The sequence below is a fragment of the Mastigoproctus giganteus genome, chromosome 11 (genome assembly GCF_048544385.1).
Source record: "Mastigoproctus giganteus isolate SK-2022 chromosome 11, ASM4854438v1, whole genome shotgun sequence".
Classification (NCBI taxonomy): domain Eukaryota; kingdom Metazoa; phylum Arthropoda; class Arachnida; order Uropygi; family Thelyphonidae; genus Mastigoproctus; species Mastigoproctus giganteus.
In genome coordinates, this window is record NC_143585.1 from 118,036,407 (window position 1) to 118,057,234 (window position 20,828).

Consider the following 20,828-nt stretch of genomic DNA (forward strand, 5'->3'; position numbering starts at 1 on the left):
GCTTCCTCAAGGGCAGCAGTAAACAGCTTCGGAGATATTGTGTCTCCTTGTCGAACTCCTTTCTCGATTTTAAATTTCCTACTGTCTTTGTCTAGTCTAATAAAGGATGTAGCACTCTCATATATTTTCTTCAAAATCATAATATATGGAGTATCTATGCCTTGTCTTTCCAGTGCCCGAAACATTGCCTTATGCTGTATGGAGTCAAATGCATTTTCATAATCCACAAATGCCAGGCATAATGGTGTTTTATATTCATTTGCTTTCTCCATTAGCTGTGATATTACGTGAAGGTGATCCATAGTTGAGAATCCTGTCCGAAAGCCAGCTTGCTCTTTCGGTTGATTCTTATCAAGTATTCTTTCTAATCTGTTAGTAATGACCCTTGTGAACAACTTGTAGATATGAGATAACAAGTTAATTGGTCTATAATTTCCAATTTCTGATTTATCTCCTTTCTTATGCAGCAAAACTATGATTGCATTATTCCACTGCTTAGGCATCACACCTTTTCTAATGCACTTTGTGAAGAGCCTTGCCAGTTTTTGTGTTATGTCTCTTCCTCCCAATTTTAACAACTCTACAGTAACTTCATCTTCTCCCGGGGCTTTCCGATTCTTCATTTTCTTCAATGCATGTTCTACCTCATCAGGAAGAATATCGGGTATGTCGTATGTGTTGCTACTTTGCAATCCATCTTCCCCACTGCTGGTATCATTCCCTCGCTCCTTGTATAATTCTCTATAGTAGTCTTCTGCTATTTGAATTATGCCTTCTCTGCTGTTTATAAGTACACCATCGCTATTCTTCAGTTTCAGTATCATTTGTCTTTCTGTATTACTGCTCATGGCTGCTGATTTAAATCCTTTGTTTTCCCTTAATGCTTGTTCTACTTTTCTTGTGTTAAATCTTCTTATGTGCTCTCTGAGTCTCTTTCTAATGGCTTTGCATAACTCAGTATACTCAATTTTCTCCTTGTCAGTGTTTTTCTTGCTCTTCATTTGTCGTCTTTGGTTCATCATGACAAGTGTTTCTTGACTAATTTTTTCTTCTTTGGATTTCTGTTTCCCTATAGGTTTCTTGGGCTTTATCACTTTCAGAAAGTTGTAATATTCCTCGTCGATATCTTGGTCCTGAGCAGTCTGCAGAAGCTCAAACTTGTTCTTAAGTTCCAGTACATACTGCTTTTTCTCCTCCTCTGTTATTTCAAAGCCCTTTGTATTATTTACTCGAGTCAGTTTTTTCCTTTCCTTTCCTACATCTATATCAAGTGTACATCTTACCATTCTGTGATCACTTCCAACATTTACCTTATTCAGGATGGTAACATCATTCACAATATATCTTCTGTTAGTGAGGATGAAGTCGATTTCATTAGTTGTTAATCCATTTGGACTCTTCCATGTCCACTTTCTGTTCACCCTTTTCTTGAAAAAAGTGTTCATTACTGACATTCCTTGAGATTCTGCAAATTCCACAAGTCTTTCACCTCTTTTATTTCTTTCACCAATTCCAAAATTTCCTATAGTTCCTCTTTCTGCGCTGTTTTGCCTTTTTCCAACCTTAGCATTGAAGTCCCCCATAATAATAGTGTAGTGGGTTTTCTGCTCATCTAGAAGACTCTCAATTTCAGTGTACATTTCTTCAACCTCTTCATCATCATGGCTCGATGTTGGTGCATAAATCATTATAATCTTTAGCTTGTACCTCTTAGAAATCTTGAGTATTAGTCTTGACACCCTTGGTGAGGTACTTTTGAATTCCAAAATGTTGTTTTTAAAATCTTTATGGACCAGAAACCCAACTCCACCTTCACTCCTTTCACTGTTTCCATTGGTGTACAGCAGATTTCCACTTGATAAACTTATAAGTGATTCATTTCTTCTTCTTGTTTCAGCCAAACTGATGATATTCCAATTCACATTTTCTAATTCCTTTTCCAGCTCTAATATCCTGTCTTCACCGATGAGTGATCGTACGTTATAACAGGCCAAGTTCAATTTCCGTGCATGGCAGCCTGGTCGTACCCAGAGATTCTTAGCACCCTCTGCCTCCACTCTGAACCTCTCGCTGCCGTAAGAGGGAGAGTGAAAGCTGCTGGGGACTGAGGGCCATTTGTATTGTTGTGCTCTCATTGCTGGAGGGTTTGGTCTTTTCCTCTTCACGCTGACCAGGCGTCTTGAAGAGAACCACTCTACACGTTCGTTGCCACCTAAGTGATGTAACAGGGCTTACCATCGAGAAGGTGTGCATGAGTGGATTTTAGGGAGGCAGGCCAACCGGACTTCTCCTAAATCTTCTGTAATAGAGAGATATTGGATCCATCAGTGTTTTAGGCTGAGTGTCTGATAACACACAGGTTCCCCTCTAAGCCCCTATTTTTATGTATAGATACACAAAAAAAAATTTAAGGATAATAAATGAGATACAGTATAAAATAATGGTGTGAAATCTTCAAAATATATGAAAACATACATTCATTTCATATCTTCTAGAGTTCATTCCATATCTTCTTCAGTTGTTAATACAGAAAATCTTCTTCCTTCTCAGTTGAAATTTGTCACTACTGCTGCTAACTTCCTCTATCTCAGAAATTTTTTCAAATTCGTTTTCCAAAGAGATTGTCGGAATAGGTGGTAAGAAAATTACTTTCGCATTTTCATGATATAAATCTGTTGGATGTCCTGGAGCATTCTCTATCAATAAAAGAAATTTGAAGCTCAGGTTCTTTTTCTTAACATATGTTTCAGTGTATGTTAAGAAAAACGTTGGTACGATGGTAGAACCAGTCCTCAAATATTTCTGCCATAACCCATGCTTTTTTATTGGCATTCCAAGAAACTGGTAGATTCCTTTTATTCAAGCCTCTTTTAAAGCACGATTGATAACCATAAGGTTTCATCATATATTCACCTGATGCGTTGGTGCAAAAGAGCAATGTTATTTGAATTTGGACACTAAATCCTCCAGTTGTTTTTTCAGAACTTATTCAACAAATAAGTTCTATTTGCCATTTTCTTTCTGAATAGAGCCATTTCATCAGCATTAATAACTTGATCAGGTGTATAAGAACCTTCCACAATTATTTTAGCTAGCTCCTGTGGAAATTCTTTAGCTGCCTTTTCATCAGCTGATGCAGCTTTACCTTTGACTTTAACATTATATAATGAATACCTTTTTTAAACTTCTCAAACCATCCTTTGCTTCCAGAAACCCAGCTGTCTGATTTGCAATGACTGTTGGGTACACAATCTTATTAAAAATTCTTACAGCTTTATGTCTTACTGCATAGCCATCTATGGGCATTCTTTTTTGGATGTTATCCTCTATCCATACTATTAATGCTTTCTCCATCGTCTCCATTGTCATATTTGCATATGTAGGATGTGTGCTTTGAACTTATGGAAGATCCTGCTGACATGCTTATTCTAATCTTTTCTTCATTTTTTTTTTTTTTTTTTTTAACTGTCCTAACTGTAGCTTCATTTAAATTAAAATAATTTGCAACTGCCATTTAAGCTTCTCCATTCTTTAATCGATCTAATATCCGAACCTTTGTATCCAAAGATAATCATCTCTCTCTTCAAACCTTTTTTATAAATGGCATTGACATTCTAAGGTCTGTAAAATAATGTAAAAAATAGAGAAAGAAATAATTTTAAATTACCTATATGTATAAAAATTATTACTGCTTGGTTACACATCAAAAAGACAAGTATTCAACAGTCAAGCCTGGAGAGATAACAAGGAACTTGTCTGTGCAATATGCTTAGCATGTTCCAATGCCATGCCAATTTCACACCCACACTGCCAAACTTACTTTAAATGTTTGTAATTTACTGTATATCATATAATACTGTACTTAAGACTTCAAATATCATTACAGTATTATTAACAAGGGGTAACATACAAAATGCACTATACAACAAAACAAATACTTCTATTTAAATAATTTATAAAGATACACTACAGTATATATATAGCGATGTTTGAACAATTATCTGCTTATACTGTTTTCAAACAATTTACAGTAATAAATACAGTTATACATTATCTAGTGAACCAGTTATATGCTTATAATAATAGATCATCTTATAGAATACAATATTATTTTACAGCTTAATTATTACAACTAAATATTGCATTCACATGTCTGACAGACTGATACCTCAGTGTACTGAACAGTAGAATAACAACTGGTGTGGCATACTCAATAGCTGTATGCTACCAATGGATATAGGGCACCTGCATTACTTTTTAATACAACGCATGCATTTTTTTTTTTTATTCTTAAACTGTGTTAAACCGAAATCGTACTGTGTAAAACAAAAATTTGTACAATTTTTTTCAACTATGCAAAACCAAAATCATGCAAGAAGGTTAGGTGTAGAACATACTTCCTACAACATTCAGTGGCATTACAGAGCCCATGCCTTGCAGCAGCAGTATACTGGTGGCAAGAGGAGCATGTGCCCACTATTAGGTAGGTGGTCAATTTTTTGACTGGACAGTATATGTATACATGTTTATAATTCCTGTATACTTTTTAAATACACAGGAATTATAAATATACTTATTTTACATTACTGTTTTGAGGTATGAAAAAAATTTTAGATGCACTGACAAAAGTATGACAAAGCTTTCTATTGTCTTCTTTGTAGCCAATACTTTCGATGGTTGCTGGATTCGTGAAAAAGTAGAAATATCAAAGGATACAAATTAGAATACAAATTAATTATTTCATCTGTCATGTAATTTCAGTTCAGCAGAAACCAGAAGGCACTGGCACCCTCAAAAAACAAGGGACACTCTACAATTTTTTAAGAATTATTTTCTGTTTCAATTTTCTAGTTAAATTGGTGAGTATAATATTCAGGTTTTATAGTCATCTATTAGAGGTTTGGTTAGTTTTTACATATGTTGCAATTGCTGTCCCCCCCTCTCTCTCTCTCTCTACCCCTCTTCCCTGACAAGAGGCATTTATTCCTACATTCTGATTAATTTCTGAAATCAAGAGGATGCTATGTGGAGTTCCAAGGCTTGCCTTCTTTTCTTGTTCTCAACTTGGTGAATACTTTGTAATTGTGGCTATTACAGCATAGGGCTAGTCTTTCAGTCCAGCCCTATTGTAAGTTACTGAAATGCTGTCCCATGCCTGCCTGCTTTTTTTTTTTTTGCTGGAGCCTGGTAGTTTCCAATGAAATAATGCACTTACTTCATTAGAAATTTGTCAGGCAATCCTCTTTATTCTATTTAATTTATATTCTGATTTTTATCCTTTTGCATTTTATTTTCCCCCTCACAAATCCAGCAGCTTCTGAAAGCATTAATTACAAGGAGAGACAAATCCTGTCTCAATATCCTTTTTTTGTACTTACATATGTCTGAAAATTTCTATCAAATTTCAATGAAGTGTAGTGTAAAATGAGACATACATACATTAAGCATAATTTAAAGATAGAAACTTTTAGGTTTTCAGAAACATTTAAAATTTTTTTTTTAATATGCAGAGATGATCAAATAGGCAAAAATTGAGTTTACAACCCCATACATTAACAAGCACAAAAAACAAGGAAATTTCTGCTGAAAATGATTGCCTTCATCTTCTATTTACAGCCACAACAAAAACTACTGCAAGTGTTTGCATGCTTTGTTTTGCTCTGATATATAAGATTTCGTCCTTTTAATACTCCAAAAGATACCTATTCCAAGATGTGGACTGAATACTAAGAAACAGGTCTGGAATCAACTAAACAAATAGGCAATTTTTTGCCTAATTGATCATCTTAGTGTACAAAAAAGTATATTTTAAAATGTTTCATTTCTTTAGAGAGAGAAAAAAAAAAAAAAAAAAAAAAAAATCACTGTTGCTTAATGTTGGATTCCCAACTTTAAAACATAGATCCAAAGAGTTGATACTTTTGTTCTATGTTGACTGTATCTTAAAAATCTAAAAGACTAATTTTTAAAAAAAAAATTACATTTTTGCCTTTCAGACAAAAAAAAATAAAAATATATATATATATATATACAAGTTTACAGTTTCTCCTTTACAAAATATCAATAATAAGCAGACCTGTTTAAAGCCTAAAATCATTAATCTAAAAATGAAACTATTCACTCAGCTGCAAAAAATCTTAAAGTTTTTCTATCTTTAACCTTTTATTTTGCAATCTTGCAGGAAGGAATGACAAGGTTGAACTTAATTTTCTTTCACATGTGTGTGTGCTCGCTCTCTCTCATACTGTAATCCAATATCCTTGAATCAGGATGTAAGTGGGATCTCTAGGAGCATCACTGCTATGAGTTTCTCTTCTGTCAATATTCGATTTTTCAGATACATTTATTTCTGAATACACCTCATTTCTATTGTAATCAGAATCATGGACAAGGTTATCGGGTGCAGAGTGACTTCTAAAATGACACTACTTTGAATATCCCAGATAGTTTAAATCTTCTTCTGAATCATGTTCATGAAATTCAATGCCATCTTGCATTCTTATATTTTCGTTAACATCATTACTAAAACAAACCTTTCTCCTTGACCCAGTTTATGGAGTTGCTGTCTTGAGAGAATAATCTGTAATCAGGGTCTCATTTCTGCAAATGAAATACTTTTTTATGGCATCTAAGCATATTACATGATCTTTGTATGGGGCTGTTACTTGCTTTATTCTGTAAGTTACCCTTAACAGTTTCTGCATCATCCTAAAAGGCACTCTTGCTTTAAATTTCTTTTCCTAACAAGTCTCAGAACTAAGTGTCCTGCTTTTATAGGTTTAAATCCACTCACTCCATTGATGTAGTTTTCTGCTGTTTTTGGCACTTTTTTTTTTTTTTCTCAATAGAGTCAATGATTATGAACTTCTCTGCTAGCTGTTCCAAACTGATCGATATCCCCAAATCCACTCTCAGGATTCAGGTAATGTTATGAGGAAATGAAGGGTCATGGCCATATAGAATGAAAAAAAGCTTCTCCTGAACACTATAATGCCATGCTATGTTCTAACAACAGGCTGTTTGATTCAAATAGGAATTCCATGATCTCACTCAGTGTTTCATCAATTTACTAAGCATTTTCTTGAATGATTTATTTAGGCATTTCACTAGCCCTACTGCTAGAGCATCTCCAAGGTCAAGTTTGGCCCTTTTTCATTCAGAATAGGCTGAGGGCAGACAAAACAAATGATGCCACTGATCAATATTGAGGCAACAGTCTCTGTCTTCCAATCTAGAAGAACAAAGTTCTGACTATCTGAAAAATAAATCTACAATTACTAAAATATATTTATTACCAGCTTGAGATGTTGTCTTACCACATCTACAGAAATACACTGGAATGCATGTTAAGGTTGCTGTCCAGCTTGGATCAGGGTCTTTCCTTTGAACAGAGCATGGACTTGACATGAATGGCAAGCTTTAACATATTCAGTAAAATCTGGAATCATGGTAGGCCAAAAGAAATGCCCAGAAACGTGTTATAGTCTTGTTGACTCCAAATATCCTGCCAAATAATAATCATGATGTCTTTCAAATCCATTGTGTTGCATGCTCTGAGGTGCCAGTACAGCATCTAAAAAAATTTATGCTGCCTTTAATTCTCGCTAGGCATTGGTTATCAATGTAGAATAAGCAACCATTTGTCAAACAAATTCTATTCTCTACAACTCCTTAGATGTGAGGGTCTTTGAGTTGCTTTGCAACAGTACTCTGAACATCCCAAGCAGGTCTTTCAAAGTATTCAAAAAAGGTGCAACAGGTTATCAAGCTTTCTCTATTTGGTTAGAAATTAACTATCTTTGCATAAGCTACTGCAATCTTCACTACAAGAAGGAAAGTTGCTTTCTTTCCCTGCTTAACCATGAGTTGAAGTTTTATTCCTTCCAACACTTAGTACTTATATCCACCAAACACAATATGTCTCTCCTTGAAGTTCAACTTAACATTATGCCTTAGAAGAAAATCTTAACCCAAAATTATGATATCCACTGAGGGCTATTTCATCTGATATCTTGAGTGCAACATAGAAGTTAGGTGATTTGGGGGTATCAGAAATTTCAAATCAATCATTTCAAGCAAATCTATATATAAAAAGGTCATAAGCCTTCATTAGTTTTTTAAGCTTAATCTTCAGCTTCTCTATTTCTTTAGACTCCAACTTGCTTGGGAGTTTTGCTGTAACAAATGGTTCATACATTCACAAGTCCACATGAGCAATGATCTTGGCACCATTAAAGACTAATTCCAAAGAGGCTGTGGCTGCCTTGATGCATATGTTTACTAGATCCTCTGCTTCTTTAAGAAGAGCACAACACTCAGAGGAGAACTCTTTTCTCCATCATTGTCTTGAGGTTCACAGGGCAGCAAAGGTGGCCTCCAGCTTTGGAAAGTTAGGACCAGATGTGAAGAATCACCAGAGCCAAGAATTGCCCTGCAATTTCAGCTATAGCATCCAATTTTCCCAGATCTGAAACAAGATTTGTCTGGATTTTTAAACAGCTTCACCTGAATGGTTCTGTATAGTGGAAGAATCAAGATCAACTTGATTCTGAATGTTCAAGCTCTGTTCTAATAAACAATTTTCTTTCTGTTGCTCTCTCCTCAGTTTCCATTTCTCTGCAGAACTCTTCCCTAAATATCCTTTTTTCCTTTTCATTCTGTTTCAGAAGATTCAACTCCTGGGAATGACTTGTTTCAGCTATCTCACTATGTCCAGAGTGCAGGAAATATCCTTCCTCCTCTTCTTATTGTCATTCACCTTGCTGACTAAAGTGGATGTTTTCAATCTCACTGCAGTCTTAAACAGTGATGAATGTCCACCAGGTCCCTTTCAAAGATTTCAATCTCATTTGTCTGTCGACATTGTCAAAATGATGGAAGATGAAGTGTCAATCAAGGTTTTATATCCAAGTGATCCCTTATAGTCAATAATTTTTGATAGAAGACCTCAACAGGCTCAGCTGACCCCTTCGTACAATTGAGAATGTGGTACAAGTTTGAAGAAAGTCTCAACTTTCTTGAGAATTGATTCAACAGAGCTCTCTTCAAAACCTGATAAGAATTGGTATGTAATAACTCTGGCTCTGGCAAACTATTTATAAAGCTTTTTTTCACTGATGTTAGTTCTTTAGCTTAGATAATAACAGTTTTCCATTTCTGATAGCAGTAGCCATTATAAAAAAATAAGTTCCCCACCTTAAGTTCCCCACCTTCTTTTCAAAGTTGACTGTTTAAACCTTCCATAACTACTACCTGTGGAATTAACTTTATTGGGGTTTTTCATCACTAACAAATCTCTTTCATTTGCTTTCTTTTAGCCAATGAAATGATGTTCCATTTTCCAGCAGTAAACTAAGCTGCAGCAATTCACAATAACTTTTGCATAAAGCATAAATTTACCATGATGTATCCATAGCAAAGTCTAATTTTAAACCCAATTAATAAAATTACCAACCTAGTATCTTAAACTTGGCAAGATAACTTTTCATTACTTTTTCACATTAACATTAAAGCACTGAGTCCATTAGCCCCCCTCCATAAGCAGTAAATACATGAAGCACAACTTCACTTTTGTGTGTATTGTCTTAAACAATGTGCGAGTTTAACACTAAACATGTGCTTCCGGATGACTTTAACCACTACAAGTGAAGACGAATTCTAAGCTATATTCTCAACAATAAAAATAGATTTTTAAATAAAGATAAATATACTACACAGACAGATTATCACAGACTTGAATAATATTACAAAAACATACATATGGATTCAGAAAAATGACAAATAACAAAATTACATTTAAAAACTTTTTTTGTAACTTGTTTCTTTCTTAACAGTCAAAAAGTTCAAACAATTATAAAAGGCAAATGAAAGAATAAAAATTATAAGTCAGAAGTATCAAAGTTTATGCTGGAAGCACACACACACACACGCAACACTACATCAATAAAATTGTCTTTTGTGTAACTTAAATAGGAAGATTGCATCTGAAGGATAATATCTGAATTCACACTGTATATGAGGATCACCACCTTTCCAGTTTTAACATCTGCCTGGTTGAGGCCTACAAGATTAGATAAATATTTTTTATTCCTCTCCTTCTCCTCATATACTTGAAATCAGTTTGTCTTTTATTTACCTTCAAGACAAGCTGTTTACAATATAATTTGCACTTAGGTGGTAGATGACTTTCATCAACCGGTGAAATACCACCACTTTGCTTATTGGAGGCTTGAAGTGGTGAAACCCATGTTTAGTCTCTAGAGCAAAGTTTCCGGCATCCCCCCTCCCCCCGTACTTCTCCTTCAACCCATGCAGGGTACTAAGTACTATAAGTTTTGATACCTTTCGTGTTTGGGGTTTTCATAAAAAAAAAAAAAAAAATTGCAAGCACTCTGTTACAGTCAAATGAATACCTTCACTCTCCATGTTGAACATGGAACCATGTTCAGCATAGAGATAGCACCTGCAGTCTTTCATATAAAAACTGTTTTTCTTGCTACCAGCTTAAGAAATAAAAATCGAAAACAGAAATTAAGTTTTTTTTTTTAAATCAAGGTGAATCTGATAAAAACAAAAAAAAATTTGAGAAAAAATACTGCATTCAATGAAATTTCTATCAAATCTTTTATAGACAAGTTTGTACTCATTGTACAGGGTGTATGAAAAGTTATTTTGGGGTTTTCAATGGATGCCACAGACAAATGCAAATACAGACATGCAGTTTCCTGTAATCTGTAGTAAAATCTCTCCAAATTTTTCACATATGGCAATAGATGGTACAAGTATGTGACAAAAGAAGCACTGCAAAGAAAATGGCAAAACCATAGAAACAGACCATGTGTTGGTGGCCTTTTTGAAATAAATTCCATGATACAAGTGCAGAGAAATTACTGCAGGCATTGGGTATTACCAAGTGATAAGACTATCAGAACTCACTGCACAAGTTCCTGAAAATGGGCAGGTGGGGGTGACAGATCTATTTTAAGGTGACAGTAAAGTTGATCAATTTCATCTTTTTCATGCAGTCCTCTAAAAGTCAACTCAAAAGACCATTTGTGAACTGGCAATACTATATGTAGCTATATACAAAAAGTTAGTACAGTGTACAATAGTGCAGTAAGTGTGCAACCCAATGGCATGCCAGGATGTCAACAGTTTGCAGAAAAACTTACTACATCACTACATCATATTTAAAGGTAAGCAATACCCGATAAAAGTTAAATGAAAAAGTCAAATACTATCAGGAAGCATATCCAAGACAGCTTAATGATCAGCATGCAGTGTGGTTTAATGCATGGCAGCATAGCCGGTTCTTTTTTTCTTTCATGAGCAGACAGTCAATATGAATACCCACACGAACATTCTCCAACTTTATGGATTATTACAGATTTGGCAGTTACAACTACGTGTCATTCTGCAACAAGATGGGCTCCAGTTGGGGATGGCTACCAGCATCTCAAATGAATTTACAAGATGGGCTGACAGAAATGGGCTAATCCCTTGGCCACCTCACTTCCCATACAACCTCCCCCACAACAATTCTAAATGTGGATGTATGTTAAGGACATGGCATATATCACACTAAAATCATTAATACTGGTGACTTCAAATGAAAACCCATATTATGAGTCACAGCGATAACAGGGGGAATGCTGCAATGAACATGTCAAAAAATTACTGGCTGGATATAATATACATGCTTCATTTAAATAAATTTTCTGCTTATGGCTCCAGGATGGCCACATAGGTTCAGAGAGGTTTACGAGATACAGAGGATCTTGTAACTTCTTTGAAATAGCAAACAAACAAATACAAGAACATTACTGTATTTAGCATTCATATGAGCTAGAACTATGGCAAACCCAAACGTGTATACTACTATAGCTTCAACATACAGCTATATTTAGAGATTGCTTAAAGTATTTTAAACCTTTTAATATTCTGGATGAAATATAAAAAAAAAAAAAATGCATTTTAAATTAAAATTTACTTAAAATTAGCAAAATCCAAGTGGGCATAAATGAATAATGCACCAGAATCCTGTTGCATTGGCCATCTGCTATTGGTGAAGAGGTTTCAAACAAATTGAACCTGTATTTCAGATTGTGGCCATCTTGTTTTAAGTGACCAAAACAAGCAGATTGAAATAAGTATTTCTGGCAGGATACTTACCTATATACTAGAAAATGACACGCAAATGGCTGTGATTGGTTACGCTCTGTGTTTGGAACCATATTTCGCATGGTGGGAAACTGCCCTCATCCTCGGTGTCAGTAAATGTAGTAGTCGCAACATGGTTACACGCACTCTACGCACACTTGTATAAACCTGTTCGATATTTTTATCAATCTGTGCATTTCGATCATCCGCTTTGTAAAAAAGTTCAACGTTATACACAAACTTTAAATTTTAAATTATTGACATTTAAATTCACCACGAATTTGGACAGTTGGTTAAAAGAAGGAACTTTAAAGAAAAAAATTATTACTACTTCAAATTGTTCGGCATTTACAGCAATAAATCAAGAAAACAGGTCTGAAGCAGTTGAATCTCCTGTTCCTGAATTTGCAGAGAAAAGGGACAAGTCGAAGAAAAGCGAGAAGCACCAAGTTCTACTCAATCTTCTTCTCAAACTAAGAAAACGAAAATATGATGAGAGCTATTTGTCATTTGGATTCACAAGCATTGGAAATGAACATTGTCCTGAAGCACAATGCCTACTTTGCAAGAAAATATTGCCAAACAGTTTGTTAGCACCTGCTAAATTACATCATCATTTTGAGCAAAACCACTCAGAGTACAAAGATAAAGACATTGCCTATTTTAAGCAAAAGCTTGAGGAATATGACAAGGCTAAACAGTTCATCACAAAAAAATTTAAAACTGAAAATGAAAATGCCACAGAGGCTTCTTATAGAGTGAGTTATCGCATAGCACTCACCAGAGAACAAGCACACACAATTGGGGAATCGCTAATAAAACCATGTGCAAAAGATACAGTGTCATGTATGTTAAGTGAGGAGTCATGTAAAAAAGTTGAAGCTGTGCCACTTTCCAAAAACACAGTTTCGCGTCGTATTTGTGATCTTGCTGATGACATCTAGACAGAACTCATTTCTCGGCTGCATCAATGTGATAGATACTCACTGCAATTAGACGAATCCACTGATGTTGCAGGCCTTGCAATTTTGCTGGTTTTTGTAAGATATGATTTTGACAAAGGGATTGAAGAAGACTTGCTTCTATGCAAAAGTTTACAAACTCATACCACTGGTGAGAACATCTCTAACTGTATCCATAATTTTATGAACACACACAGTATAAGTTGGGACAAATGTGTTAATGTGTGCAGTGATGGCACCAAAGCAATGGTCGGAAAAGTGGCAGGCGCTGTGCCATGAATAAAAAATGTAGCAAAAAACTGCACCAATAGTCACTGTGTTCTCACAGACATTCACTGGTAGCTAAAAATATTTCAATCACACTTAAAACTGTGCTAGACGAAGCGGTCCAGATTATTAATTTTATTAAAATTCGACCATTACAGTCACGATTATATAAAATTATATGTGAGGATATGAGTAATCACCACTCAGCCACACTTTTGCATTCAGAAGTTCGGTGGCTATCACGAAGTCCTCGTTACAATGTTTGAATTGTGGAAAGAGTTGTTGGCATATTTTCTGGATCATAAATTTCAATTATCTGATCAAATAAACATTTCGTGGTTATCCAAAATTGCATATCTTGCCGACATATTCACAAAATTAAATGAAGTATGTTTATCACTCCAAGGAAAAAACGTAAACATTTTTAATGCAAGAGATAAAATATTTTCACTGTCTCGTAAGTTGCAATTTTGGATCTCAGCTGTGGAGCAAAATAATTTGGACTCTTTTCCAACACTTAAGGATTTCTTGAAGAATCCGAACTTGACCTTGAAGAAATTCACAGCGACATTGCAGATCATCTTGGCAATTTACACACATCTATTAATCAGTAATTTCCATCCTTGAATGAAAAAAAATAATGACTGGGTTCAAAATCATTCATACAAGATAAACCAGCCAGGTTTCCTGACGTAGATTTTGAACATCTGATCGATATTATTTCTGACAGTCAACTAACACAAAAATTTAAAGAAGTTTCTCTTCTTGCTTTTTGGGGCGATTTACATGTATAATACCCTGAGTTGTTGCACCAGTCAATCAAAGTACTGTTGCCATTCACCAGCATGTACTTGTGCGAAACTGGATTCTCGCTATACTATGGAACCAAAACAAAGTATCGAAACTGACTTGATGCGGCTCCAGACATGCAAATACAATTGTCAAAATTAAACCGGATATAAGAAGAATTCGCCAAAAAAATAAAATATTACACTCTGCTCATTAAAACGTATGTTGACGTTTTTTTCATTTTTTTGTATACTAATAATAATAAACAAAGAATCTGATACCATAATTATCATTTAATTAAGAGTAAAACATTTTTTTCCCTGACAGGCACGTATATGGGGCTGCTGCATTTATTTATGGAACATGAAAGAGGACAAAATGTGTAGGTTCCTTCACCCTGGAAAAATGTTCAAGGTCAAATACACTGGACTCCCACTAGTCCGAACTAATTGGGACCGAGCCCTGTTCGGATTAGCAGAATTTCGGATTAGCCGAATAACGTACCCCAGATTTTAAAATGAATAAGGAGTGAGTGACGTTGATAGCTTGAAGTAATGCTTCAGTAATCCCAAGCTACCTTTGATGATGATCATTAAATCAGCGAAGCCGAGAGCGCTTTTAAAAATATGAACATTAACAATCTTCCAGTTCATTACAAATGTCAAAAAAAAAGCTTGGATGAACGGACAGCTTTTCATTGAGTTTTTTGTTTTTTTTTTTTATGAGAGCTCCAAACACGAGAGGTATTAGAACCTATAGTACTTAGTACCGTGCTTGGGTTGGAGGTTGAGAAGACGAGTGGTTTCATAATCAATTTGTCTCAGCAGTGAAATGTTTCAGCAATGAAAATGATTTGTCACCTCGCACCATTCTCCTCATAGACAATGCGCCATCCCACCCAGACGTTTCCGAGTTTACATTAGGGGATATAAAGGCAGCTTTCTTACCACCTAATGTAACACCGTTATTACAGCCCATGGACCAGGGGGTGTTGCAGTCTATCAAGCTTGCATACAGAAAGAAATATCTGAGGTCCTTGATAGAAGATAACACCAATTCACTTTCTTTACATGAGAAAATGAAACAAGTGAACTTAAAAGATGTTGTATATTCAGTTGCTGAGCTGTGGGAGAGTGTAACCGGTGGCAAAACATAGCATCTTCTAATCGATTTTCATCGTTACGTCAAAAGAAATTAACAGAGTTTGTTACTTCTGAAAAATGGCTTTTGTTCCTGTTTTGGTGTATAAGTATTGATCTGTAGTTTTAATAGGCCATGTCAAACACTGATTTATTAATTTTGTATTAGTACAGTACTACAATAAAATACAATTTTTTGTGGAATTCTAAATGTCTTTGTACCATTAATACCATTTAAATTTAACGTATTTAACATATATTTTGCGAACTAAAAAATTTCCTCTCCGCTGACCGAAACGTGTTCGGATTAGGCGGACGTTCAGATTACCGGGGTTCGGATTAGCGGGAGTGCACTGACCCTTTCAATTTAAAGGCATTTGACCTTGAACCAAGAAAATGTTTTGCTATGCCGCATTTATTTATTTTTTTATGTGCTATGCTAAAAATATTTAAGGGGTTCCGTTATGTTGTACACAATATAAAAGAGTTCCATGACTAAATTTAATTGGGAAACGCTGATCTAGTGCTTCATATCATGTTCCGTTAAGTCTTTTAATGAACAGTAACCAAACGTCACACATTAAGCAAATTCTTTGATGGCAATATTCTATTTTTGATTCTAGTATCTTGGCACAACCTTCAAGACTTTTTCAGATAGAATTCAGTCTTACTTAATCTTCTTTATCTCAGCAACTGATATCATTTAATATAACAACAATGAAGTATATAGATTTTTACTTATACAGACTTCGAAATACTAAGATTTGCTGCCCATAATATTAAGTCGATCAAATTTAAGGATTCCTATAATCCTTGGAAACTGTTTTCTCCTATCAGACACTACTGAAAAAAGAATTAGAGCGAAAAAATAATTATTCATCTCATTACTAAACATTATTCATCTTATTACTAAATATTATTCATCTTATTACTAAACATGATTATGAATATGAACTCAGACAAAATGAAAAGGATATATAGTGTAATATAATTTATTACATAAGACAGAAAATAAGAAAAACGCTAGAAATGGCCTATTTAGAAAGATTTCTCAATATTTACTTTATATAATAAACTGTTTTCAGAAGGAAAACTGAATAGAAACAACTCCAAAAATTAAATAATTCTTTATGTACAAATTTTACAACTATTTCTGTAAACATGTAAGCAAATTATACTCATGTGATCATATAACATACAAGATGGGCCAAAAGATGAAATACAAGGTCAATAAAAATACATACATGAGCAATCCGAATTCCAGTAACTAAATTAATTGTGCCTTTAGGTTGCACCTGATGCAGTTTAGAAAGGATTCTTCCAACATCTGTTGTTAAAGTTGCTAAAACTTCAGGGCTATAAATGTAAACAAATTAAGAAATTGATTTTAATTGTAGAATTTTCTTTAAACAAAAACTGGTAATGAGTTACAACACAAGAAAGAAAATTATACCACATTTATCCTAACACTAGATCCTCTGGAATGAGAAACATGTTTAGATGGCATCTGCTTTTTAAGGATAAGGAGGCAATTTTCAACATAAGCAGTGACACTTGTGCACATCAAAATATTTCAAAACTGCAGTCATGATATGTAAAACAAACTTGAAAAATTATAAACCCATGAATTAATGACTGTTTAAATACAACTGAGCCTGAATGATAAATAATGACTGTTTAAATACAATTGAGCCTCAATTAAGCACACTGGGTTTCAGGGTGTGCTTAATTGGGAAAATATTTTAAGACCACTCTCAAAAATCATAACCCATCAAAGTTTTACCCAATCAGATCCTATATTATTGTTGTGTGTTATATAATTGTAATTTTTATGCTGGAGATAATTGTTAGACAGAATTTTTAGATATTAGGACAAGATAATTTAATCAAAACATTCCCTTCCCTGCTGAGAGAGTACAGTAGTTTCACAATTCTTGGGTAGACTTACTTACTGTACCAAAAAAGAAGCAACTGCCACCAAAAACAAATTATCAGCCTTTAAAATTTCCTAACTGTATGAGGAATAAAAACTAGCATGAATTTTAGAACAGCAACAGTAGTTCATAAATGTTCATCCAAATTTCTCATAATTATCCAGCACAAACCAACACTGCAACACACTGTCTCTCCCAGTCGCACTTCCTGAAGAGAAATAAAATTACCCTAACATGTTTCTCAAGTTGTGTTATGCAGAACCCTACAATTACACAAATAAAGTCTGAGTTCTATACAGAAAACCACAATAAAGACAGTGAAGTTTTTTTTTTGTTTTTTTAATGAAAAAAGTGTCATGTCCGTTCTATTTATTAAGAAGTACTTGTGGTTGAGCATAGGTTGGAACAACTTTGCATATTCTTTGATGTTTTTTTCTTTTTTTTTTTTTTTGCCCACATTTCTTATTCCAGTATGGTAATTTTTTTAATTATCAGCTACAATTTTATTAAATATTATACGTTTCATATTTGTTTCAGTATGATTACTCTAGTACAGCATTATAGCATTTCATTTATCAATATTTTGTATGAGTGTTTTCATGCATGGGTCTGGTGGCATCCCCAGTATTTACTAACACAGTGTAACCAACTAAAAATTTTCATATTTGGATTTTGTTTTATGGTCAAATCATGGATTGACAACCTTTTTTAAGCACTTGTATTACACAGAACCAAATGACAATATAAGAGTATGATTTACTTACCATATGTTTATACAGTATTCTACCTACCTAAGGGCTCACCAGTTACAAAATGTCAAGTTAACATGACACCTGAAAAATCTATTGTGGCACTCAGTATCTCACTGATATATGGCGGAAAAGAGTGGGTGAAGGAAGAAAACTTTAGGGGAATCCAGAATTGCCTAAGAAATTAGAAAACAGAGAGCCACCAACTGTCATGTACAGCAAGTGGAACTTGGCTACCCAATTTCAAACAAATCAGAAAACAGACCCTAAGATGGAACCTTGCCATATAAATGCTGAGAACAAGTATCTGAGCATCTCCAAACTTCCTCAAACACTTTGCTGATGGGTGAGTAACATAAGCCAAGATATCAAAGGAGCAGTACTGATGGAATCTATATTGCAGAAGATTGAAACAGTGTAAGAGTTGCCAGTTGATGGGTTTCTCCATTATTTTTGAGAGATGAGATAAGTGCAATAGGATGAAAGGGCTCAAAAAATTCACTTGCCACAGGAGGGCAACTTTTAATAATTAGCAAGCAGATTTTTAGCTTCAACCACCATGAATTTAAAATTAATATAATTTGGGAGGTTCAGTTTTGCTTGTGGCAGTGAGGTCAAGCTACATATTGAAAGGGAAACTCACTTTAATAACATTTTAATCAGTTCAGAAAATGACAATTTAGTTCAAAATTAACCATTCTCATTTCATTCTCAAAACAAATTGCAGCCATCATTCACTGGCACCAACACTTTTCAATAATCATTCAGCAGGATTGCTGCTTAACTTCATTTCATAGTTCCATTGTATGACATTATGCAATGTATACAACACATTTTTAAACTTGACAACTTGATGCACCTGATTCTTCAAATTCCAGAAAATTAAATCCAAACATTTTTGTCAACACTTTTTTATGTTTGTGTCTGTTTTTTAACTTCAGTTTCTTCCTTCACTGAGGATTCCTTGTTGCATTGACTACTTTGGCCATAGCATATTGGTTGATTATGGCCTTATATGTGATCTTGATTGTGTTTTATCTATATGTACCATAAGGATAATTTAGATAGACAATGTATATAATTATTACTTTGGAATTTTATATCAACAGTTTTTATTTTATTTATTTTTAATCAAAAAACATGTTAAAGTTATAATGCACCACTCCTAGTGCATTATCGTTTTCACTCTCAGATTTCTGCAGGAAACAGAAATCATATGTACATCATATGATTACAACACTATCATACAGTGAATCTGTGCTGCTTTGTATCATACATTAAAGTTTAGAGCAGTTTAATGAAGATAAAATTACATAAATTCCAAATGTTTTGAAACACCAATTTCTTCACCAGTTACAACACATTAATAAGGAAAAGAAAAAACTTTCTAGCTATATACTCAAGACAAAAGAATAAAGAGGTGAAGTACACTCATGCATATTCTTCTAGTTGGTATGCCACTGCCCAATCTACTAGAAGAATTCTTAATTAATTAATTAGGTTTTTTTTGGATGGTGCAGCAAAAGCCTAAGACTTCCTTGTACTGTATGTACTATGGATCACAATATAGCTTTCAGAGGTACAATAGGCTCTCAGAACCAAAGCTAAATTATTGACAGAATATACATTTAATCAGGAGAAAAATAAATAAAAATTCAAAGGTTGTTCACTTGTGAAACCATTACTATTTATCTTATAGAGCTTTATTCACATAAACAATGGTCATAAGTTGTATGTTGTAACTCAGAGTGCTCCAGTAATTTATCATCATTTTTTTCTTATTTATATTGCTTCAATAAGCTGATAATAATTAGTTTAACTAAGCAAAAAAGTTAATCAAGTAGAGAAATTTAAAAGCTTTCAACTTTCTCAGTGTTTAATTATCAGCAGATAATTAAACACTGTGAGTTTGATATTGCATGCATGGGAGGTCAATTAGCATTAGTAGAGGTATATGATGCAAGAAAGCAAGCTTATGCAGCATCAGCCAAAAAAAAAACAAAAAAAAAACCCCCACTTCCAACTTTACCCCTCCGTTCGTTCGAAATACCTGTCTAGCTGAGGCTTAAATTTTTTAGGCTATCAACTTCCACGACAAGGGATGGAAGTCTGTTCCACCAACCAACCACCAGCTGGCTAAAGGCAAATTTCTGCACGTCTATCCTACATTTGTCTTTCCTCAATTTGAATTTATGCCCTCTCAGGTGATTATTCTGAGCAAGAGGAAGAATCCCATCAGCATTGTGCATGCTCAAACCATTCAAGGCTTCATACACCTATCAGATCACCTCGCTGGTGCCTAGTCTCCAGACAATGTAATTTGCAAAACTTAAGCCTTTCTTGGTAAGATTACCCCTTTGTTCCATTCACTAATCTTGTTGCCCTTCTCTGTACTCGTTCCAGCAGCTCTACATCCTTCTTGAAATGAGGCCTCCAGACCTGTATACATTCAAGGTGTGGCCTGACCATTGCCTTATACAGGGGAATAATCACCTCCTTATCCCTGCTAGAAAAATTCCTGTATATCATTGACAAGACACCATGAGCTACTCTTGCAGCCCGTCTGCACTGCTCAGAGAACTTCATATCTGCCTCCACAATTACCCCCAGGTCCTTTTCATTCTCTACCACTGTCAATGTCTGTGGTACTACACTGACAGTGGTCCTTTTCATTCTCTACCACTGTCAGTGTAGTACCACAGAGTTGATACGTTGCTCTGGGGTTGCTGTTTCACATATGACAAACTTTACATTTGTCAATGTTAAACTTCATTTGCCACCTCTCAGCCCATCTGCTCAACCTTTCCAGTTCCTGTTGCAGCAGCATAG

The 20,828-nt window shown here is 34.6% G+C and overlaps 1 protein-coding gene across 2 annotated transcripts in view; it reads right to left on the reverse strand.

The window, feature by feature from the left end:
* Nucleotides 1-20,828, reverse strand: part of Rpn10 (regulatory particle non-ATPase 10) — a 267,771-nt gene that overhangs the window by 174,685 nt on the left and 72,258 nt on the right. For both annotated transcript variants that reach the window (XM_090385019.1, XM_090385020.1), the window contains one exon: nucleotides 16,561-16,672. In XM_090385019.1, the coding sequence (XP_090241145.1) occupies nucleotides 16,561-16,672 (112 nt within the window). The remainder of the gene's footprint in view (nucleotides 1-16,560; nucleotides 16,673-20,828) is intronic.